This window comes from Chaetura pelagica, unplaced genomic scaffold (assembly GCF_000747805.2).
Source record: "Chaetura pelagica isolate M959 unplaced genomic scaffold, ChaPel_1.0 scaffold79, whole genome shotgun sequence".
Lineage (NCBI taxonomy): Eukaryota > Metazoa > Chordata > Aves > Apodiformes > Apodidae > Chaetura > Chaetura pelagica.
Window position 1 is genome coordinate 5,249,860 of NW_009969339.1, and position 24,904 is coordinate 5,274,763.

The following is a 24,904-nucleotide window of genomic DNA, read 5'->3' on the forward strand; positions in this document are numbered from 1 at the left end:
AGATGCTCACACACACTTTCAATGCTGCTCTCTATTGCCATGCATCCACCTCTTTGTCCACATACCCAGGATTAAAAATACTATCTTCTGCATACCAAGAACATCTGCACTATCTCAGACTCGCACCTTGCCAAAAGACTTCTGCTTTCTGGCATGCTTAAGGAAGTATCAAAAAAGGAAGAAAATTCCGGGATTATTTCTATTTTCTCCACTGCTGAAAGCACAGCTATTTTTAAAGGAGCTTCTCCCTTGTCAGGTGCAGTAAAAGACTTGTGGTATGAAAGTAATATATTTAGGGTTGACAATAAGGAGAAGAAGAGCTGACTGGGGCCATTACAAGGCCCTTACACTACGGTTGCAAGCAAGATGTGTTTCTGGACATCTCTAACCTCTAAGCTGGGGCTTAGCAACTTGAGGGTATCACACACATTTACTAATCCCTTCCCCCTTCCAAGTGAGCAGTGCAGAAGATGCAGACTCTGCAATGGCTGTGTTAATTCATTCATGAAATGAAGTAGATGACATTTACCCACATATAAGGAATGACAGGGATTAAATTAAGCTCACAAAGTGCCATGAAGGGAAGGGACAGGTGGGGGCATGGGGGAGAGAGGGGGGTTGGGACAGGACAGATGCACCCAACCAACCCACCAAAAAAACACCAAATAACCCCTCTGAATTCTACAAGCATATTTGGCAATCTATGTCCATTTGGTTTTCTGAGCAAATCTGAGTTCAGATCCAACTGCAGGCACAAAAACTGTCACAGCACCAAGCCCGCCTGAGTTCAAGAAGCATTGGGATGATGGACTCAGGCACATGGTGTGATTCTAGGGGTGCCCTACACAGGGACAGGAATTGGCCTCGATGATCCTGATGGGTCCCTTCCAACTCAGCATATTCTATGATTCTATAAACTCATGACCATGTCCAGAGGTTGGGAAGAGAAGCAGCAAAGGGCATGGACAGGAATAATAGAATTATTTATTTTCTTGCTCTCATGGGCTGCAGGAGAAGCCAGCACCAGGACCATGCAGAGCAATGAGGTCCCAGGCTGTGCTCCTTTGCAGCTGGGGAGGTGCCGCTTCCCATAGCTGGCAGGGGTTATTTTTATCCTGGCAACTGGGCTAAGATGATTGCCACTGCCGCCACTTCGCGTGCTTGCATCATACCCCTAGCGCTGATTAGCTGCATCAGTATTCCACTTCATTAATGCAAAATGAAATCTGTAAATAGGGTAACTGTTTTTATAGGATGCTCCTGAAAATGAGAAGTACTGCGATATTAACAAGAAACCAGTCCCCCCTCCCAGCTCAGTGTGTGGTGCTACTGCTGCTGGGTGACACTGGAAGCACACGTAGCTCTTCACCTCGGCAAAGTCGCAGAAGGTGGTTTCTAAAGATTTTCCCGCGGGGTTTCCCACCAAGCTTGGACTTTATTAGTCTGTGTTTTGTTACCCAAGTTTAGACTGTGACATTTTCACCAAAGCTTGTTTTGTCTGCTCTCATTAAAGCACAGTATGCCTGACTGACCTCATGTGATGGTGCAGCAGACATTTCCTGTGGGTTTCAGCATATTTCTGTGCCCGGCTTTCCTGTGGCTTTGCGAGATGCGGCGTGAGAGCAGCCTCATCTCGGGCTCTTTACACCTAATTCACTTCCAAAGTACAGCTCTGCCATACACCTCAGAGAAAAACCTTTAGGTTACTATTTCCTGAACACTGGATTACTATTTCTACAGATGGCTACATATGAGAGACAGCAAACTTTCTGTGTCTCCGAAGTAAACTTTCTACCATCTACACAGTGTTCATTTGTATGGATTCGTGTGAGTCTATTGTTTATATTCAACAGTGCTACCTATTTTTATCAGTGCAGTGGAAAAAAAAAACAGGCTACAGGATGGCTGAGGAGGATAAGCAAACAATGTTACTCAGGCTCAACCAGGGCACCCTTTTCTCCCTTTTTTTTTCCTCCTCTAAGGGAGGGAGAGGGATCTGCTGAGTACTTACCCTGATTTCTAGTCAAGAGCTCTAAGCAGCTTCCCTTGACAGACAGGTAAGCAATTTCTGGGAAACAACAGGCAGTATTACTCTGGCAGGGCTACAGCCATTTCGTACAAGATAAATGGAGACAGAGCAATGCACTTAAAGAAGATGAGGGATATGGCTGTGATGCTACATCGAATAATACAGCTGAGAGAACACGTAGAAGAGGGGTGTGCAGCACAGGGCTGCTATCTAGCAAAGTGGGAGAGATCTGTCCAAAGAGGTGGTGGCTGTGAAACCAAGGAGGATCCTCAGTATCCCAGGAAGCAGGAGAGCATGTGTGCCATGTTGCAGGCTCCAAGGAAAATTTAGGGACTGGGGACAAAAAGAAGAAAAAACTAACTAGGAAGGAGGTCAAAGGATTCAGGTATAATTTGCGATACTACAACATCACAACATACGGCAACCTAGAAAATAGGTTGACTATAACAAAAACACAAGTGTAACAAAGTTGCTATTTACGTGCCTATCACTACACTTTGCATATGCAAACAGGCTCCAAGATGACTAAAACAAAACCTGTGTGATCTGACTTCTGCCTCTCATAAAGCATTTCTGACCATGATAGTACTGAGGGGTTTATTATTTGTCCTCCCTGAGACCTAACATCAGGGCACAAAGAAAAGCCATTTCTACATCTGCATTTTTGCAACCTCCATCTCATATATATCGTACATATCATGGCCAGGACTCAGTACGACTAGGATTTTTCACAACTCCAATTTTGGTTAGCTATTTTAGCCCTAAATGAAAGAAAAGGCTTTCAAAAAACATTTAGTATATCTCTTTCTGCTGAAAAGTCATGTCCTCTTACATTTCTTCAAAAGAGGCATTCAGAACAGAGGCATTCAAAATCAGTAGGCTGTTTCTGTTTGGTTTAATTCTGCACTTCATCTTTGTATTCTTTGTAGGCAAGACAGCTCATCTGCCTCCTGTAAATATGACCCACAAGGGTGGACATTACAATACTTTATTTTTGCATTTGTTCAAAATAAACATATACATAATTTTCTTTCAGTCTACTCCTTCTTACTGGCATTTTGATCTTAAATCAATGAGAGTTACAATATATTGCACACCATCCCCTTTTGATTCCTCTGCTCTCTTTATGTTAACGCAGATGTATGCATTTCTGAAATAACAGTGGCTTAATAGTAGAATATTTTTAATTCCTCAGTAATAGAGAGAAGTCAATATACTGATTTTTTTACATATTCAATTCATCATGTTTAATAAGCCAAAACAAGTTTTGCATAACTACACATGCATACATCATTTTGTGGAATAAGAAACAATACACTTTTATTTGGTCATGCTACCACTCTGAAGATATCTGAAGTTTAAGCAAATGAGAGCAGGGTTTCAGAAGTGGCAATGGGCAACCCATTCATCTGGTTTGTGGGCAATAAAGACACAGATCTCAGCCAACACTGGAGAGCCTTACGGAGGCAGAAAAAGGTTTGCCAGACTGGCCACGAGGGGGACAGTCCTTGGGACTTGCTTTTCTTTCCTTATCTGCCTTTAAAAAAATGTGTTGAAACAAAGGAAAAAAAAGATAGCAACCACCTACTGAGCTCCTGGGAATGTACTTTATTAAGCTGCAGCACACAAAATGCACACAGGGAAGATTCATTTTTTAAAATCCTTGCATACCTACGGTAATGCATACTTTTTCTATACATTCTTAAGATCTACACACATACACGCAAAATCATTTAATTTTGTTAATGCATTATTAAATGCACACTAAGCCAAATAAAAGTCATTTCCCAACGCTTTATGTGTTTATCATGAAACCACTAGAAGAATTCTTTACAATAAAAATGCTAGCTGTGCACATGACCAAACTAAATTATCTTGGGAAATGGCTAATATCTGACCATGTGGAAACATTAGAAAGCTGGGCTTTGTTATATGACTAGAGGGAAAAAATAGATGTATTTTCTTACAGAAAAACTGCAATGATAAAAATATTTTTAATAGTAAAAAACATTGCAGCTCCAGGAAATTTTCCTGAATCAATTCAACCTGTGTCGTGACAGACTTTAAAAACCCATTAAAAATAACCATGATAAATTTCCTAACCTCTTTCAGTGCACCATGCAGAAGACAAAGGAAACTGCAATTCAACAGAGATAGAAAAGAAAGAAAAAAAAATGGAAAAACATGATAGCTTGTGCATCAGTGAAAACATCCTTGCTAAAAACAACAGGCAAATCTGTGCCACAAAGGACAAGAGGAGCAGGAGGGATGTGTTCAGCTGACAGTGGCACTCTAAAGTAATGACTTCCAGGAAAATCTGGTGTTACAAATGGACAACACGCTGCTGAGAAGTAGTTGAGTCACAGCTTTCATCACATGGCAAATTATTTCAGCCTAAAATGGACATACTGAAAAACAGGATGCATACAGTTCTGGTAAGGCAAGTATAGGAATAACATCCTACCAAAAGCGAACGTGCTCTCCTGGTTAAAATTATTAAACCTCACTGAAAGCCATGCACAATCAGGGATTTTTTCCAACATTTAATGTGCAGTCATGAGAAAAACATCATGTTTCAAACAGTCACACTACCTAGTTGACCTATTTTCCATTTACCACCTTGAACATATTATCAGTTGTAACAAACATGCTTCTTTTGCTGCTGCTGCTTTTTTTTAGTGGGGGAGAAGGAGGTAATTGTATAACAAATTGCATGTACATCACTGCATCCCTAAACAAGGCAAATCCCTGGGGATTGAACAGTACATTTAGCTCTCTCCTCTTCCTCAGTCATAGCCTTTCACCATGGAGCAACAGGTTCTGCTCACCCATTTCCTTCTTCTGATGGCCAGCCAGGGCACAGCATATCACACTAAAGCTGGGACCTAATTCCCATGTGCACATTGCACATATTTGAGGTCTCTTCACATCTGCATTAAACAGCTGTCCTGGGCCTGCATCCAGCTGCCATGGGACATGAGCAAGATGTAGGCTCAAGAACAGCTTCTCTTCGTCTTGGCTGTAGTCGCTTGGCTAAAGACCTCAGCACTCCCATGGACCTGCCTCACTTCTGAGTCATCTGAAAACATGTAATCATCAAACAGTGCTTTACTATGTTATTTCCCAAGCCCTTTGGATCTCTGGAGTCTGCTGGAGCAGTTTTCTAGAACCCTTCCCTCCAAACACTCAAGACATAAGAAACATCAGCAGTCAAACTTAGAATTTTTGAGGAGGTGATTTTTGAAGAAAAAATTGCATTTTTATTTGCACAGTCTACTTAGGAAAAAGAGAAAACAAGAGATGCAAACATTTCATATTTCTTCCAAATATACAGGTTCAGGGGCAAGATCAAGTGACTTGATCTTCACTCAACAACAGAAGTATTGCAAAGATACAACCCACTGAATCTATTCATAACCCCTATAAACAAAGAAAAAAAAAAAAAAAAAAAAAAAGCCACAAGCACAACTTTAGGATGAACCAGCACTGAAGTAAATATATTGATCTGTCAAAAATGACTGAAGATTGACAATAAAAGGGTTATAAATGCTTAGAAGAAAGAGAAAGCAAAACCACAAAACCAACCCACTGAAAAACTCCCACTTGCATTCACAGGGAAAAATGGACCTGAACAATAAAACACAATGGCAATGCTGGTACATCTTTGATAACTGCCCCTCCCAAAAGCTGAACAATCTCACTAGGAAGCAAGCAAATGAAAATGTAAATGTATGAACAGTCATCTGCGGGTTTCTGATCCTTCATGTCCTGTAGGAACAGAAGGAACTGGGAAAAAAGTAGGAAAGCAAGAGAAGGCACCACTTTTCATATTTGTAATTATTGATTATGTTCTCCTCACCTGGAGCCTGTTTTAATCAAGCAGAGACTTTACAGTTAAATATGCAAGGCTGCCTGCATGGCAGCTGTAGCACTGCAAGCAACACCTCCTTGTCCTCTGAGCTCAGAGCAGTCCACTGCTCTGACTCCTCCAGGGCAGGAGGAGGTAGGCAAGGATGACTTATGGGTTTTGGGAGGTGCCAGCCAAAGGGGATCATATGAACAGCTGCTTGCAGAAATCCACTAATCAAAAGCAAGCTCAAAAGAAGCGTTGGATGGGAAAATACTCTGAACATAACACCCAGAGCAGTCCTGTATGTATATACACAGTGGTGTATCAAAGGCGTATCAGCTATTAAGGGCTAACAAACTGTGTACTTGTTTAAAGAAAATTATTGTCGTTTCACAAACTCGATTCTGTTCTTCACTGTTCATGGAAATCCAGTTGTGTTGGCTATTGTAAAAAAGCAAACAAAATGTCTTTGACATAGGAGAAAAGTCGGGTCTATAGTAATACTAAGTTTAGATACTTCAAGTTATCCTAGTTTGCAATACACTGTCTCAAAAATTAGAATTTAAAGTGTTTTCCTAGAAAAATCATAGAATCGTAGAATGGTCTGGGTTGGAAGTTCCAAACCCCTTGCATGGGCAGGGACACCTCCCACTAGACCAGGTTGCTCTCAGCCCCATTCAACCTGGCCTTGAACACTTCCAGGGAGGGGGCACCCACAACTTCCCTGGGCAACCTGTTCCAGTGTCTTATAACCCTCACAGTAAGGAATTTCATGCTAATATCTAATGTAAATCTACCCTCTTTCAGTTTGAAACCATTCCCTCTGTAACAAAAATTTCATATCTAAAATGTAATACATACAAATCATTTAATATTTAACAGCTTATGCCTTCCTATGTGACATTATGTTACCATCTGACCTATTTTAACATTTGCTTCTGTGCTGCATATGCAGACCTACTTTCTCCTGCCCCATGCATAGCTTATTTCCTACTGGGCCAAATGGGCAGCCAGTGGACATATAACATTGTTAGGCTGCTTTGATAACATTTAACTTTGGCCCTTCACAAAGAGCATTTCATTTGATGTTCCACACGATAAAAGGTCCCAGAGAACCAAGATCCTCTCATAATGTCACTTTGAAAGACTCTGCAGCAATTCCCAGTGTCCTTGCCAAGATCCTTTTTCAATAAAATAGATTCCAACATTGACAGAAAATTTTGGATTATTGCTGAGTGATAAAATGTCTACTGCTAGCCCTTACAGAGTCAGAACATTGCTCCCAACTCACTCCTTTTTCTGTAAACTACTTTAAGACATCTGGATGTGTCTGAAAATGTGCTATACAAAACCTAATTTTATTCAATAGGTGCCATCATCCAAAAATCGAAGTTACATAACATGAGAGACCTGAAAACATTGGGTCAAGATCCTCAAATAGTCATGGCTCTGTGCCTTTAATGGAGCTACACTGAAGTAAACAACAGCTTGAAGGTCCAGACCACTATTTTTGGGCTTGTTTACATGGGGGAGAGAGGAGATTCTGAGACAAGACATGGTTTGAATCTTAATAAAGTTAGACTAGAAAATCTTCCTACAGTAGCACACCCCTATCAATACAATAATTGCTGAGGGAGATGGTCAGTTTTTTTCCTGATGTAGTTTGTATCATTCCAGAACTGCTGTGTCTATGCATGGGAGGTTTCTTGACATTAATGTAGCTGTTTAATTATACCGGTACAATTTTATCAGTATGACTACAATAAATCCTCCTTCAAGAAAAGCCTTCAGGTTTAGCCACCAAATTTAATGCAAGGAAGGAAAGATTCACAGTCCCCAGGGTGATGGTGGCTCAGCTCTTTCCACACTCCCCAAGCTAGAAAATAAAATAAAAATAGAATAATAGCTGAAAACAACTTCTTCCTCTGCAGCATGGTGTACTTTTGCCTATTGCTTGATGAAATCACACCCAGTTCACCAGCAGAAGGTCTGACATAAAGCAGACTCTCCAGGGAGAGAGGTAGTCAAACAGAGAAAAAAAGGGTAATTTGAAGATGGTGCCAAACCAACAAAGAAAAAGGAGATATTTTGTTCCCCTTACTACTAATAAAACATAGTAAACTAAAATTGATCCCCAGACTAATAAGGTAGAGGGAAACTAAAACCTATATATGACAAAACAATAAAAAAGTAATGAAGAGATTTATGGAAGTACATAAAAACCTTGGAATGATGTAAAAATTGTCAGGTCATGTTAGTGTTTTCAGCTCAACATGGGTAAGAAAAACAGGGAGGAATAAAAATTAGAGCATGGAGGAAAGACAGGGTAGGGATGAAGGGGATGGAGAGAAGGAAGAGAAAGATAAAGCCAGAGCAAATATTTCAGAGGGAAAAGAATAACAGCAAGAAACACAAACAAAGAAAACCCGTAAGACAAGGTTGTCAAAGGAAGAAGACTAAACCAGAACAAATCTCAGACTCAAAAAAGTAGTGGCACCATGAAAGGAAAAGCAGCAAATAATGGCTATTTCTAAGAAACTAAGTAAGAGTTACCCTCCAATCCGTTCCTGTGCAATACTTAGGTGTCCTAAGGGGCAGAGGCCCCTCAAGGTCTTGCCTAAGGAATTTGCAGCATGGGGAGGGAGGGGGTCTAACCAGAATCTGTCTCTCCCTCCTGGAGCTCCTACCAAGGTGAGCATAAGGAGATGGCAGAACCATGGATGCTCCAGGCTGTGCTGTGGCTTGCAGAGCTCCGGGACATGCTGCAGGCTGCTGATTTGCAGTTTCTTCTCTAAATCCTTCTTCTCCGGCTCCCAGTGGGGATGTGTGGGGAAGAAAAATCCCTTTTGCTTAGTGCTTCTCATGGCATATGAGGAGGCAGTCACAAGCTGCTTTTGGATTTCTTCAGGCTGCCACAAAGAAAGGTAAAGTGGCAGTAGGGAGTCACCTGGAGAGGCTGTAATGTGACTCTCCTGTGAAGAGGTGGGCAAGCATGGAGGGCAGGAGGAGCTTCAGAGTTGCAGCACTAGTTTAAGGTTGGTCTGCTTCAAAGGCTGCTAGGAAAGGGAAGAAGGGTAGGTAAGGGACACTGGGAGATGATGCATTTTCCTCCCTCTGTGTAGAGCAGGAGGAAATGACTCAGGAACTTAATCTTAAAATTGCCACGCATGGCACTGGAAACACCAGTTCATAGTTAGATACGCAAGCTGGTGAAATCAGAGACCATCAATAGCTCATGGACTTCACATTTGTATATATCCACTTTAGGTTTACATCAATACTTCTGAGTGCTGTAAGAAATTCTAATGAAAACTTTTAACACACACAGAAAAATCTTTCAAATATAATTGATAAACTTAAGTAATGTCCAAATTTTTCAGCTTTATAAAAGCCTTCAACAAGCTTCTTCCCAAACAGTGGAAAGTGTTAAAAATTACAAGGTGGACTTTACATCCTGCTTAGATGATTAACAAGCACAGGCTCTGGTAGATGGTGAAGAGGGTAGATCAAGGTGAAATTAAGTTTAGGAAACTATTTTTTATAACTGTGGTGTTTGCTCAGAATATTCCCGTCCTCTGCCTTAAATTAGGATGACACAGTCTGGTGTGCAGGTGCTGATCATAACAGTGATACATGATACAAAGAAGCAATCTGTTTAGCAGCCCCATCCCAAGCCCCTTAAAATGATTATTTTAAACATTAGTTAGCTAAGAAGCAGGCAGTGTAGATCAAAGATCACCCATGTACATTAGGTGTAAAACGCTCCTCAGGCATCATGTTTTTAAAAAGAAAAACCTTCAGTTTTCACATAAACCTCATCTGGAGCCCACAGGGTCTTTGCTTTAACAGCTAAGTGCTGCACTGCCTACGTTCAAGGAATCAGGGAAGCTAAGAAACATCTTCCCAGGAGCAAACGGCGGTGAAATTACATCTCAGACAAAGCTGCTACCTTGCACATGCATAAACAGACCAAGATTTAATCAGGTTCCTCAAATGCTAGGATTTGGTACACAGGCCCTAATGCTTCCTTTGTCAGTCTTCAGAGCTGACACAGTTCTGACCAGTCTCACAGAGCCTTCCTGCAGCCAACCAGTGCTCTCTCAGTGCAGCAGCACTGACAACATTTCCCTCTATGCCAACACTAACTCAAACTGCCGCTAGAACAGAAGTGAGCATCAGGAGCATGGTGCAGGTGACAAGCACTCCACTTTGCTGCCTTGCCAAGTGCATATGAAGTGTTGTCACTCTCATTTCGTTGGGTTTCACACTCTCTTTCCAAAGGTGTAAAAGATGACATCAGGTCTTTGGCTTGCATTGGCTTGAACGGCTTCACGAAGCAGTCATGGATGGAGGAAAGAAATTTGGAAAAAGTGCAGCAGGGAGGTCATGTCTGCACCTCAACCACCCCAGGGCAGGGTCTGGAACCTCAACAAAGAAGACTAAGAGTTCTGCAAGCAGAAGAGTTCACCACTTGCATCAAACATTTCCATCCAAATGGCTTTGCCCACACTGAAGGCTTGGACTGTGATGTTTTGGTGGGCCTTTGAGTCACTGCTTGTGAAAAAGTAGAACACCAGTGTCTCTGGATCTGGCGAAGACAACAAGGGGTTTCAGTGACAAATCAACAGCCATCACAGATTAGACAAGCTCAAGTTGCATGGTTCTCCTGGGAGGTCACAGTCCACATTTAAGGTCTAAGAGCTCATTACTCAATGCCTTCAACATTGCTAGTACACTAAGCATCAATTTGCAATGTTACAGAGACCTAAGTACACTTGAAACATGCCAGAATTAAACTAGTCAACTAATTTACCATAAATTCTGCCTATAAACTGCATCCCACAGGTCTCTGTACACGGAATATAAAATATCTCATAATGATCAGGCAGCCCACAAAACCTATTACAACTCTCAAAACAGTGTGGTGTGCCACCTTTTGGGTAAATCTTAAGGCATCAGTCCCATAAAAGGCTATGTTTTGAAGACCAATTAGTTCTAGAGAGAAGAATAGAAACTGGTGATGATATACCCATAAGTAACTTTCAGGACTTGTTCCAGCAGCTTGATTTAACTGTTGGAACTAACTATAACCAATATGTAATTACGGTTAAGTATGGGGAGTCAGATGCAGCACTGTACCTTTACCTTACATTTTAGCCAGGAATATTCTTGGGTCTGGGTTCATTTTTAAAAGACAAGTTTTAAAAAACAGGTTAGTAGCAACAAATGCTGAAAGCATTAATTAAAAATAAATAAATATATAAAGGGCTCTTAAAGCTTAACTTAAGACTACTTTCTCTTACTGTTCAGTCAATATTTTAGATAATCTTCTCTAATTCAGAGAGAATGGCTAGCATGTTACACAGAGGAGCAATAAAATTGTCTGCATGCAAAGTGTTGTCAAAAGAGAGGGTGGGGAGGGGAAAGATGCAAAGCACTGTCAAAAGAGAGGGTGTGGAGGGGGAAGAATTATTTTTCTCCCCATTAACTTCTTCTTGCTACAATAAAGCTAGGTGTTCATGTGTACCAATAGCAGTGGGTACACATACTTTTTTAGGCACAAATGCTTCTTTATGGCCCTGATTCAGCAAGGTAGATAAACTTCTGGCTAACTTGAAGCATGTTGAGTAACACCATTGATTTTAATGGGAATACTCATGTGCCCAAAGTTAGGCACATGTTTAAGGTCTTTGCTGTACAGTTCACAGATATTTAAAGGAAAAAGAGATAACTCTAATTCACAATAGAAATTCTTGGCCTGATCTACAATCCTATAGAGTCAAAAGACCTTATCATAGCACATAAATTAGGAAATACAGTGAGGAAAAAAGAATCTTGGTAGAACATAAAAGACTTTACTCTGGCTATGAAAGCATATTGGTCTTTAAGAAAACAAAAACCCAGGCAAGTGAGGCTACCAAAAATCTTTATCAAGTTAAATGTGAAATGGAGACTACTAAGAGCTACAGATCAGAAATAGGAAGCCTGTTTCTCTTCCTTCCCCCCCACCCCACCCTTTCTAATGCTTGCTCTAATTTAATTATGAAAAGTTAATTGTTTAAAATATCAAAATAAAGGAAGGACCACAGGAGAGGTAGTGAGCCCATTAGACCTCCAGTGTAAAAAAAGGAAATCAAAGAGGATAAGACTGTTTCATAAAACTAAATTATTTCTTTACAGGAGATTTCAGAGACAACTATAAGAATATCTGTCCTGGGATTACTCTTTCCACATAAAGCAGTGTAAGGTTAGAAACAGAGAGGGTTAAAAAAGAAAAAAAAAAAAAAAAAGTGAAATTAAAATGGCAATAAAGACATTCTTTATTCAGGTAAATTAATTGCATGATGAAGACATCAGCTGTTTCCTGCAGGAAGAGATCCTGCCCCTATTCATCTTAGGTTTTCCCTGAGGTGTTTGAGGAGGCCAGAGGAAGGATAACGCTCTTAGAAAAGTTCCAGATGCCCAAATCCCAGAAATGCATGTCCATATTCTGTCCACAAAAGGAGAAAGCCCCAAACCTCCACTGTGACTGACCAGTGTGCCTCAAGCCCTGATGCAGAGGCCAGAAGCAGCAGCAAGAAAAGCCTGTTTCTCATGCACAACTGTGTGACTGTGGACTCATCTGCAGAGATGCTAACTACTGCCATCTGCAGCAGCAGTTTTTGGGGAGAGGTGAAGTCATGTGTTAAGGCAGAACCAATTCTGGCTGCATAGACTTCTGAAAAGCTGTCAGCTGCCAGTGTAGCTCACAATCACAACTCACCCCTGGACACATTTCAAGTTAGTGACTGGCTCCATGATCTAGCCTAATCCTTTAAACCACTCAACCACTGAAATGACCAGACTTGATTACAATAATGACTTATTAGGAAATCAGTGAAGGAATACTTAAAAGTCTCTATGGAAAACAAACAAACAAACAAACAAACAAACAAAGACACCACCACCCACAGATCAGAATTGAGTAATTCCACAGATACCTTAAGAAAAATCACCTGTCTTATTTTCAGTTGTTTTCTGTGCACCAAAAAAAGCAACCCACTGTACCAAAAGACATTCTTATATGGGAAGAGATCTCCAGTCACATCCATGCTTTCAGAAGTTTCAGCAGTGCACACACTGCACACACACATCCATTTCTGTGCCTGTACCTTGACACACTTTCTCTGCTATAGCTGCTGATCCTGGGATGCTTATGCTGGAGCCTAGCGGAGGCTCAGTTTGGGTAGATGCAGTTTGTTGCAGGTGGTCTTAATAAGGACTAAGAATAGCTTACAACAGGATCTTGTCAGAAACACTCTCATTAGTTTCTTCCCCTGTCAGAAAACACAAAATTTGGGCTCACTGACTCCCTTTTATCAGTTCACAGCAGAAGACAACCAGAGCCTTCCAGTGCTCTGATTGTCTTCTGCTTCCTAGAGATGGTCTAATCCGAAACGCATCCCCTTGCTACTCCTTGATCCATCTGTCTCTACTATGTTCTTGTCCTCCTCAGCATTTATTCTACTACATAGTTGGGCAGATGTCTCACAGCAGCTTGAAGATGAAAGTTGAAGTGAAGGAAGAGGTTTTGACGTTCAAGTTGTTTCAGATGCAAAAGGATGCAAAGAAAGAGAGTCACCCCAGAAATTGCACTGAATTTTAATCTTCTGTTCTTTGATCATACACACCAAGGTCTATGTTATGAACTCTTAGACTCTTCCCCACACCCAAATGCATCGTTACATGTGAAGGTAGAATATGTTCATTCATAGAATCATAGAGCCGCAGAATCACATAACGGTTTGGGTTGGAACAGACCTTAACAATCATCTAGTTTCAACCCTCTTGCTTGGGCTGGGACACCTTCCACTAGACCAGGTTGATCACAGCCCCATACAACCTGGCCTTGAATGCTTCAACGGAGGGACCATCCAAAGCTTCTCTGAACAACCTGCTTCAGTGTCACACTACAGAATTACTTCCTAATGTTTAACCTACATGTCCTATCATCCAGTCTTAATCCATTATCCCTTGTCCTCTCACTAAAAGCCCCTCCCCAGCTTTCCTGTAGGCCCCCTTCAGATACTGGAAGGCCACTACGAGGTCTCTCCAGAGCCTTCTCTTCCCCAGGCTGAACAACCCCAACTCTCTAGGACTGTCTTCATATGGGAGGTGCTCCAGCCCTTTGATCAGCTTTGTGGCCCTCCTCTGGTCTCTCTCCAGGAGCTTCATGTCCTTCCCATGTTGGGGGGTCCAGAATTGGACACAGTACTCCAAGTGGGGTCTCACAAGAGCCAAGTAAATGGGGAGAACCATTTCCCTTGACCTGCTGGCCACACTTTTGATGCAGCCCAGGACATGCTGGCTTTCTGGGCTGCCAGCGCACATTGCTGGTTCATGTTGAGCTTCTTGTCCACCACCACCCCCAAGTCCTTCTCCTCTACACTTTTCAATCCATTCTCCTTCAACCTGTATTTATGAGTGAGATTGCCCCAACCCAGGCGCAGAACCTTGCACTTGGCCTTGTTGAACTTCACACAGTTTGCATGAGCCCACTTGTCAAGCCTGTTAAAGTCCCTCTGGATGGCACCCCTCCCTTCCAGCGTGTCGACCTCACTGCACAGCTCAGTGTCGTTGGCCAACATGCTGAGGATGCACTCAATGCCACTGTCCATGTCACTGACAAAGATGTTAAACAGCACCAGTTCCACTACCGACCCTTGGGGAACACCACACATCACAGGTCTCCAACTGGACATCCCAAAGAAAATCAGTTGCTTGCTTTGGGCTGTATCATATTTTCTGTTCCTTCACTCATGGCATGTTGTTGGGCCAAGAATGTTTCTTATATTGGCACTATCCTCCAACTCCAACTCAGCCAAACATGCTTACAGTGGTGTAAAGTCAGAATGATGCAATCACAGTAGAGTGGTCAAATGCATACAAAGTGTGCATATAATGTAAAAATTAACTCCCTGCCTCTACAGCTGTACTCATGCTGTAGCAGTTGCTTTTCTGGTTCCGTATATTGTAGTCTGCCCCTCTATTTCTCCTCTTCAACCCAGAAGCTCTTTGTTTCTCTTTCTGCTCTTGCCACCTATTTCCGACCAGTGGCCATAACCTAAGATAGAAATGGAACAATTTTATATTGAACAGGTGAAAATAAAGTGTCATAAAGAGAGTTTATGGCCTCTGGAAGGGAGGAGAGGCATCTCATGAGGAATACAGAGATGTAGTAAGGCAATGCAGGGAGAAAATTAGGAGGGCCAAAACCCAGCTTGAATTCAACTTGGCTACTGCTGTCGAAGACAATAAAAAATCTTTCTATAAACACATTAATAACAAAAGGAAGACTAGGGAGTATCTCCATCCTTTATTGGGTGCAGGGGGAAACATAGTGACAAAGGATAAGGAAAAGACTGAGGTGCTAAATGCCTTCTCTGCCTTAGTCTTTAGCAGTCAAGCTGGTTGTTCTCTAGACACCCAGTCCCCTGAGCTGGAAAATGGGGAAATGGGGCAGTATAAGACTCTTGTGATCCAGGAAGAAATAGTCAGTGACCTGGTACACTACCTAAATATCCATAAGTCTATGGACCAGATGGGTTGTACCCAAGAATACCAAAGAGTTGGCAGATGCTTTCACCAAGCCTCTTTACATCATTTACCAGCACTCCTAGCTAACTGGGCAGGTCCCAGTGGACTGGAGGGTAGCAAATGTGGTACTCATTCACAAGAAAGGCTGAAAGGAGGATCCAGGGAGCTATAGACCTGTCAGTCTGACCTTAGTGCCAGGGAAGATCATGAAGCAGATCATCTTGAGTCCCATTATGCACCAAATACAGAACAACCAGATGATCAGGTCCTGTCAGCACAGGTTTATGAAAGGAAGGTCCTGCTTGATGAACCTGATCCCTTTCTATGACAAAATGACCCACCTGGTTGATGAGGGAAAGGCTGTGGATGTTGTTTAGCTGGATTTTTCTAATGCCCTTAACACTGTTTCCCACAGCATTCTGATGAAAAACCTGGCTGCTCCGGGCTTGGATGGGTGTATGCACTGCTGGGTAGAACATTGGCTGGACAGCCAGGCCCAAGGAGTGGTGGTGAATGGAATTAAATCCAGCTGGTGGCCAGTCAGAACTGATGTTCCTCAGGGCTCAGTGTTGGGACCAATTCTGTTTAACATCTTTATCAACTATCTTGATGAGGAGATAGAATGCATCCTCACTAAGTTTGTAGATGACACCAAGTTGGGAGGGAGTGTAGATCTTCCTGAGGGTCAAAAGCTCTACAGAGAGACTTGGACAGACTAGATCAATAGGCCTAAATCAGTTGCATGATGTTTAGCAAGACCAGGTGCTGGGTCCTGCACTTGGGCCACAACAACCCCATGCAATGCTACAGGCTGGGGGAAGAGTGGTTGGAAAGCTTTCCAGCAGAAGGGACCTGGGGGCTCTGATGGATAGGTGGCTGAATAAGAGCCAGCAGTGTGCCCAGCTGGCCAAGAAGGCCAATGGCATCCTGGCCTATATTAGAAATAGTGTGGCAAGTGGGACCAGGGAGGTGATCGTCCCTCTGTACGTGGCACTGGTGAGGTCACACCTTGGGTACTGCGTCCAGTTTTGGGCACCTCAGTACAAGAAAGACATCAAGGTGCTGGAGCATGTCCAAAGAAGGGCAACAAAGCTGGTGAAGGGTCTTGAGGACAAGTCTTATAAGGAGCAGCTGAGGGAACTGGGGCTGTTGAGTCTGAAGAAAAGAAGGCTGAGGTGAGATCTCATTGCCCTCTACAACTACCTGAAAGGATGTTGTTGAGAGGTAGGCACTGATCTCTTCTCATAAGTAACTGGTGATAGAACAAAAGGAAATGGCCTCAAGCTGCACCAGGGAAGGTTTAGACCAGACATTAGGAAGAACTTTTTCACTGAAAGGGTTTTCAGACATTGGAACATGCTGCTCAGGGAGGTGGTTGAGTCACTATCCTCAGATGTATTTAAAAATCATCTAGATGCAGCACTTGGGAACGTGACTTAATGCTGGACTTGGTAGAGTAGGGTTAATGGTTGGACTCGATGATCTTGAAGGTCTTTTCCAACCTAAGTGACTCTGTGAAAACATCAGTTAATCAAAAAAATAAGTGACATAAGTAACTAATTTCCACAGAAACCAAGACTACTTTGCTGCAAATCTCTTCCCACAAAAAAGGACAATATAAATCTTAATGTGTATCATTAAGTTGCTTTCCAAATAGGGGGTTTTGTTGTTGTTGTTGTGGGTTTTTTTGTTTGGTTTGTGTTTTTTTTCTGTAGAGAACCAACACTTATATTGTACAGGAGACATTTTTACAGAAGATACATCAAATTGTAGCTGAACCAAAAACTACCCATCTGTTGCAGGAGCTCTTCAAAAGACACATCAGTTGCTTGGATCCCCTCGTTAAACAGAAATGTTCCAACTCTACTTTTGCACCAAACTAAAGCTGTTTGTTTCTGCCTTGGCCTCCATCTTGGGCTTTCTCTTGTATGAAAACAGACAGTTTTCACAGCACACACAACTGAAGAATATTTGCATTGTCTCTTTTTATGAAAGAGTAATACCATCACCTCTCCTTTGGATCCACACACGGGAGTGAAGAAAAAAATGCTTTTGTGACCTACAAAAGCCTTACTTGAAATAATTCTCTATGACTTGAGGCCTTTTGGAATGGAAGGGATATATTGTTTTGACTTGATTAAAGCTGAAAAGTTGATTTGACATCCTGTTGTCAAGGAAACCAATTCACACACAAAAGAAAACAGTTGTGATGGTATCATTCAGACTATTCAAGTGACCTTAGAAAGAAAAAAAAAAGCTTCAATTCCAAAGATTTGTATTCACCTCACTTCACCACTGTAGAAATAAAGATCATTGCTCTTAATGCTTATTGGAAAGCAGTCTTCAATCTGGAAAAAGCAAAATGCCACATCTTCTTCCATCTGCCAGATCCAATACTTTGCTGAGGCCAGACACACAAACACTCCTACCATGTATTATCTATTTCAAAGAACCACAGAAAGAATCACACAGAAGACATACAGGAAAGGAGAAGGAATGTCTTTAATTGACAGGACCATGATAAATACCTCCAGACACATACCACACCTATTGAAAAGCAACTCGCAAGTCAGGCTTTAAAACATCCCTCTTCAACTACAAATAAAGCTCACCTCGAGCATAGCAATGTTTGAGTCCAGCTTTGTTTCCCTGAGAGATATGAAAAAGCAGCATTTACTCTCTGCTGGCCTCCTAGATCCCTCACAAATTGAGCTTTTCCTCCACACAATAAATGGCTGTGTAAAAGTTGCCATCAGTCTGCTCACTCCTCCTACCTGGGTGATTCCCAAGGAGGCAGAATTGTCCTGGCTGACCACTACAACCATCACCCAGCTTTGCAGCCCATGCAAGTCTCACAGGTTTCATTTCCTAACAGCTGTGGGTAGACTGGAAAAAAGAAACTTTCTGTCTGCTCACACGCTGTAATTATGTGTCTCTTTCTCCGATGACACAGCCTCTGCCTGGCAGAGTGAGCAAACAGATGACTAAATAGCAACTTGTCTTGAATTCAGGTAAAAAAAAAAAAATATATATATATATAGTTATCATATTAATAAGGAGAGAAATACACTGAGGAATGAATGCCAGTGTTCTTACATTATTGTCATTTAAGGGCATCACACCAAAGGTCACGGAGATAATAAGCCTCAGTCATTTTCCGTTTGTTACACAACATACAAATTGCCACAGTGTTAATGAATATCTTTCTCTGTTCCTGGCCAGCCCAGATATTGTATTATTTCCTCTTAGACAAGTACCTAACCCATGGAATTCATTATTTCCATCAGTTCTTGAAGCACTTTGTCTAAGGGGCTGAGCATAAATGCTGCAAGGCCGCTGTGACTGGAGCATCAAATGCTTTGTATGCCTGAGTCTAACTTCTTTCTCATAGAGCTTTTTTGCTGGAAGAACATGCAAGGTGTATTCATATAATTTATGATCAAATATGCACAAACACACTCATATATGCTCTCTTAGAAGTGTCTTGCAGTACAGGAAAAAAAAAAAATGACATTGTCTGTACTTTGTGGATATTGCTTGATACTTACATATTGAAATAATAGTTGTGCTAGAAACACCAACTGAACACAACAATAGAAGCTGCAATGAAATAACTGCATTTCCTCTTAAAATTATGACAACTGGGAAGTAGTTCATGGAACAGAAATTACACAGAAGAAATGCAGAAGGGCTTGTATGAAGGAATATAGTTCTTAAATCCTCTTTACTTCTAATAAATAAGATAGCACAGATCAGTTATAGAGAGAAGAACCCCTCATTTCTAATCTGTGCTTAATTGAATTTTAAGTCTATAAATTTTGCATAAATACAGATAGCAACAACTGAACCAAATTCATACTTTTTCATAAACTAGGTTTTTTGTTAAATTCTTTCCACTGGTCACCATAAATATGAAGATTATGGAGATGAAAAGAGAATATTGAAGGCTGCTAGCTTTGTACAGTTCTGAAAAGGACTGAACTTTATGTGCATAATAAAAATTACAAAGAGAAGAATGAAGTCCAACACCAAATGCTGAAGTAAAATAAGCCAAAGTTACCTTGTGCACATAATCAAACAACCTCCACCTCTGTCCCCCAGATGAAACACCACACTGCATTTTGATTAACATCTTCTCTGGCATATTCTCCTCTCCTGCCCAAGAAACCAAAGCAGCAAGAGCCAGAAAACAAGGAAGCTGCTAAACTTACCCACAAACAGGTCCATACTCCGTTATGAGTTTTGTGTGGTTTTCCCAAAAGCCCTGGATAAAAGAAAAACAACAAAGTACTTTAGAACAGTCCTTAACATAAACTCTATTATACACTGTTGTTAACAATCACACCAAAGCTCTGAACCTCAACTAGGAGAGCCATGGTATGGACTCATAACCTCAGCTTTCTCTCATTGCCCATCTGTGACCAAGGATGTCCAGAAATGATGCTTGAAAAAAATCCAAACAAGCCCAACCCCAAGAAAGTCACAGAAAAACAGTAAACATGTTTTCACCAGGTTTATGCCCCCAAAAGTTACCATGTAATTTTTTATTATTATTTTTTCAAAGCAAATTTCATTATTGGGGTCCTGACTCTTAATTTTTTTTTTTTTTTATTTTTTTTTTTTGTTGTGTGTGGCTGGAAAAACTGACAAAGAAAGTAATAACCAAATAACCTTATGACTTACATACAAGAGAAATACAGAATATATGGAAATGTTGTCCTGTTTTGGTTTTAGTTACATTATTTAAAAAACAACAACAATGCAAACCTGTAAGGTTGGAGTTTAGCACAAGGCTAAACCTGAGTGACCTGGGACACTCTGCAGAATAGTAAGCAGGTTTATTTTAACCAACTTTCAAAATTTTTACTATGTGTCTCATGTTCATAATTGAAAAAACTGACAAAGAAAGTAATAACCAAATAACCTTATGACTTACATACAAGAGAAATACAGAATATATGGAAATGTTGTCCTGTTTTGGTTTTAGTTACATTATTTAAAAAACAACAACAATGCAAACCTGTAAGGTTGGAGTTTAGCACAAGGCTAAACCTGAGTGACCTGGGACACTCTGCAGAATAGTAAGCAGGTTTATTTTAACCAACTTTCAAAATTTTTACTATGTGTCTCATGTTCATAATTGATAAAAATTGGCATCTATTTATATAAATAAACCCGCCACTATATTAAACTCTAAGTGCCTTAAATGAAATAAAATTGATTAATCTGAAAGAAAGTGTGCAAAATGTATCCCCAAAGTGAACGGGAAAAAAAAAAAAAAAAAATGTGTTGGGTTTTTTAAATGCAATATTTGAGAATAATAACTGCACTGTGTTTGTAACTTGTCTGTGGAAAAATAACACATTTGACTGCATTAATCTGCACTTATATTCATTCAAGAAAGACTATTGTGATGTATCTTCATTCTTTAGAGAAAATTCACTAACAAAGTAGAATTCTTATGCCTCATATTGAATCTTTCTTATTTTTTATGACATACTGCAGAATATTAGCTAGAACAATATGAACTATTGTAAATACATTAACTGCAGACATAAATAAACAAGACCATGTGATATAAGTATGCTTTGGGAGCTTTTTATCACACTAAGGGAAAGAAAACCTGATGATTAAAAGTAGTTCTCCTACTTATCACCCTTGGGTGCTTATTTATCATCCAAATTAGCAATGCACTTGCCATCACCTACAGTCCTCTTCTTAAAAATCCCTTCAATAAGGGCTTTTTAGAGTTTTTAATTCTTATTGCAGGAGCTGTTTGGGGTTTTTTGTTTTGTTTTGATCCTGAACTTGTAACCTATATATTCTACAAGACAGTATGTCTCTAGATTATGGCAAGAACTTTAGGTTTTCCTCAAGCTACAAAAAGCTAAACCACGGGATGGTGTGTAAGAAAATACACAAAAGAAAAGAATTATTAGAGAGGTGGTTTAGAGGATTGCCTGAAAAAACACATATGCTCACCTGAGAAATACCTTACTACGAAGGTAAACAGAAAAGCCTCATCCATTAGCACACAAAAACTAAGGTGGACAAAGTCTTTGTGATACCATAAATACATACAGCTAACTCATAAAGGCTTTTATCTGCAGGCACCAAGGGGGGAAGAAAAGTACACACACGTTGCCCCTGACCTGCAGCAGCAGCAGCTGCAGGATTTCAGCCCGCGATGGTTACGATTTCAGCCTTACAAAGGTTGCCTACTGCCTTCTGCTGCCGATGCCAGGGGAAATCCTGGGGCCAAATTCCCCCCAGCGCCATTCCCCAAGCACTGCTCTGGGACTGCATGGAGCCAGCTCAGCTCATGGTGCCCTCTGACCGCTCTGCCCGGGAGCGGATTCCGGCCCTCGGTGCCCTCTGACTCCAGCCTGTGCCGAGGGACATGGGGCACTGCCGGAGGTTACCGGGCAGGACATGGCACGGGCTGCAGAGGGACTTCCAGCCCTGTAAGGTAGTGCCAAACCAGGTCTGCCTTCCAGCCTGCTTGCCTCCTAGCCTGAGCCTTCAGTGAGGACATCCCAAACTACAGCCTGGTCCTTTCCTGCTCAGTTTTGCTTCGGGCTGCAGGCATGCAGGTAGGTATTGCACTCTGTATCCACCAGCTGCATTCCAATGAGCCAGCAGGATATTAACATTTACAAGAAACCTAAGCTTTACATGATTCAGTGAAAAAGCCTTCCAGAAATCTGGCTTCTTGGAAGCACTGCTCCTGGCTCACTACAGTAGAGGGGTCAGGCAGAACATATATCAAATCAGGCCTGTTAACCAATAACTGTTTTTCCACCCCCAGGTCTCCTAAATGATTACACTGGCTTCAAATTAACCACACTTAGTTCTCTTCCCCACAGTGATAAGTAGAAGCCTGCAGGATGGGGGGAGGAAAGGAGTTGAAGAACATCTGGGAGAGATAGTGAGAAAGCATCCTTAGGAGTAAAAAACGTGTTTGTTCTCTACACTGCAGGATACTTTCTGATGTCCTGCTCACATGTACACACCACTGCCAGCCTCTGCCATCTGCCCCTGGGACCCACCACTGTTCTGGCCTCCCCCGTGGACGCACACGACATGAGGAGTACCCTGGAGCAGGTCTTGCAAGGCTGCCTAGGAAACATGAGCAAAGACCACTGGCAGAGCCCTGCAAGGCTGCAGCAGCTGGAGCACGGGCCAGGCAGAAGGATCACACATGCATCCCTTCCAACCCAAGGCCTGCCTTTCAGCTGGAGGAAGCTGAGGTCAGCATGGAGGCACTTGTGTTTCTCCTCCACAGCCACAAGGAAGGCAAATGAACCTCTGACGGTCTCAGTATCCAGTGACAGGATATGCCATGTCCATGTAGCTCTGCCAATTTTGCAGAATCATCCCTGAACACAGCTTCCAGTAGACAGGTACCTTAAAAACATCTTCCTCCTCCTATGAGTCATGTTTGAAACACAGCAAACCTAGTAAGTGCTTTTGGTGACTTATTTATACTAGCTGAAGTCAATCTGCTCCAACGCTCACTATCACAGGTTTGTCCGGGTTTATAATCACTATTGCACTTAATGCCTACAGGATAACTAAGCACTTGCCCATCAGTAGCAACTGTTTTACTACAATATGGAGGTAGAGACCTCTCACGGACTCAAGATCACCCAGTGGGTAAAAACAAGGAGAGGAAGCAAACTCAGAAATGGTGCCTGCTCACATTTATCCAGTAGCTTAAACAGACGTAAGATAGGAGCTATAACAAAGCAATAAAGGAGGGAGATAGTTCAGGGAAAATAATATGTATTCTGATTTTTTTAGGAATATAAAAGGAAATAAAATAAAAACTATGCATAGCGTTATGGGATGACACCATGTGCATCAGAAGGAACCATAGCCTATCAATCACTTGTAATAATGAAGTATAAAAGCATAGCCAGTAATACTGTTCCAAGTCAGAAAAAGCACTGAGATTTTTCTTCATTTAGAAGCAGTAGAATATGAATTATCATCAACAACAACTTAGAAAAGGGTTAGGGCATGTGGCCCCTCCAGTGAGGTACCAGCCTGGTGACTGCCCACTATCAAACAAGATAATGCAGGAGTATGAAAAGCTTCTTTCCCTGAAGAAATAATGTTTTACAGCTTCTGGTAAACCATGGAAACAGCAGCTCAAGTGGGCTGACTGCTGCACATCCAGAAGGCTTCTTTGTTTACATGGCTGGTGGTTGCCTTCCTACAGGGAATTTTGCATTCTCCCCAAATTCTGAGTGTGTATCATCAGCTGCATCTGTGGGTAGAACCACTTGCAAAGCCAAATCTTGCTCTCAGGTATAGCGGTGCAACCTTTATGGAAGGGAATGAGGTTTGGGTCTCCATCAGTCAGACAAGTCTGGTAATTGCCAACAATTTATGTGGAGATATCAAACATTAAACATACATGAAAAGGCTTCAGAAAGGACTCAGTTGGTTCAGGTACACCCTTTCCTTTTTTCAGTAGATTCTGCCACTGCAAGATGGATCCTTCATCAATTTCCTCCTTGTTGCATATTCACCTTGCTAGTTCCTCAGAGCAAGGAAAAATCTGCAGGAATGTTGTCTTCCCTGCCTACTGAAAATGGGTGTAGGCACTAATCCAGTTTCCAGAAAGTGGCAGTAGTATTTTGGTTTTGATTTTTGCAGTGTCTATCATGATGCATATCTAACCTATTATTAGTTGCTCATTATCTGCAGATCTTGTGGCTGCAAATGGTGACTCAAGGGACTTTAAGCTTAAGCTCAACCTTAAAGTGACCTAGAGTGCATGGAAGACACTTTATAACATTTTCAGCTTGCTGCAGCTGTAAAACAAAATGTGGCTTATTAACTTAGCTATAGTCCTTAAGTGTCACTAGATAAAATGGTTTGAAGAGAAGCACATAGCTGTGAACCAGCAAATGCATGTTCCCAACAGCAGCTCAAAACTTGGATTTCAAAAAATGTGTTCCAGAATGTATGGACATGGTAGCTGTTTAATTTTCTAGTGTACTGAATGCTACAAAAACTACCAAGTCACGCAGAGAGTGATGTGGTGTCCCCATCAAAACCCATTGCAAGTGGGAAACATTACCCATGCAAGAGTAGCCAAGGGGGAAAGGCTTCTTTTGTTGCCTCTTTGTGAAAAGCATCACGCATTACCTGATGTCAGTCACTTAAAAGACAGCCTGGATTCAAATCTGTGGCTCAGAAGCCAAAGAAGTCATAACCCATCACTAGTCCCATATACGCTTCACCCTAACCACCTTGTAGTCAAGTATGATGTTTTGTTTCACTACAATATTAATAACCAAAGTATAATTGTTTGAGTGCACATGTATCAAGAGACAAAAATCTATACCATTATTTATGATACGTAATGACAATGAATGACATTTATGGATCAGATTTTTAGTGTTCAATGGGCTTCACTTATCTTTTTTTCTTTCCCT

General features: G+C 41.4%; 1 protein-coding gene across 1 annotated transcript in view; it reads right to left on the reverse strand.

Annotated features, from left to right (window-relative positions):
* The window catches only part of TBXAS1 (thromboxane A synthase 1 (platelet)), a 237,595-nt gene that overhangs the window by 136,285 nt on the left and 76,406 nt on the right, over window positions 1-24,904 (reverse strand). The window contains exon 3 of the mRNA XM_010005809.1: window positions 19,667-19,719. Coding sequence (XP_010004111.1) covers window positions 19,667-19,719 — 53 coding nt within the window. The remainder of the gene's footprint in view (window positions 1-19,666; window positions 19,720-24,904) is intronic.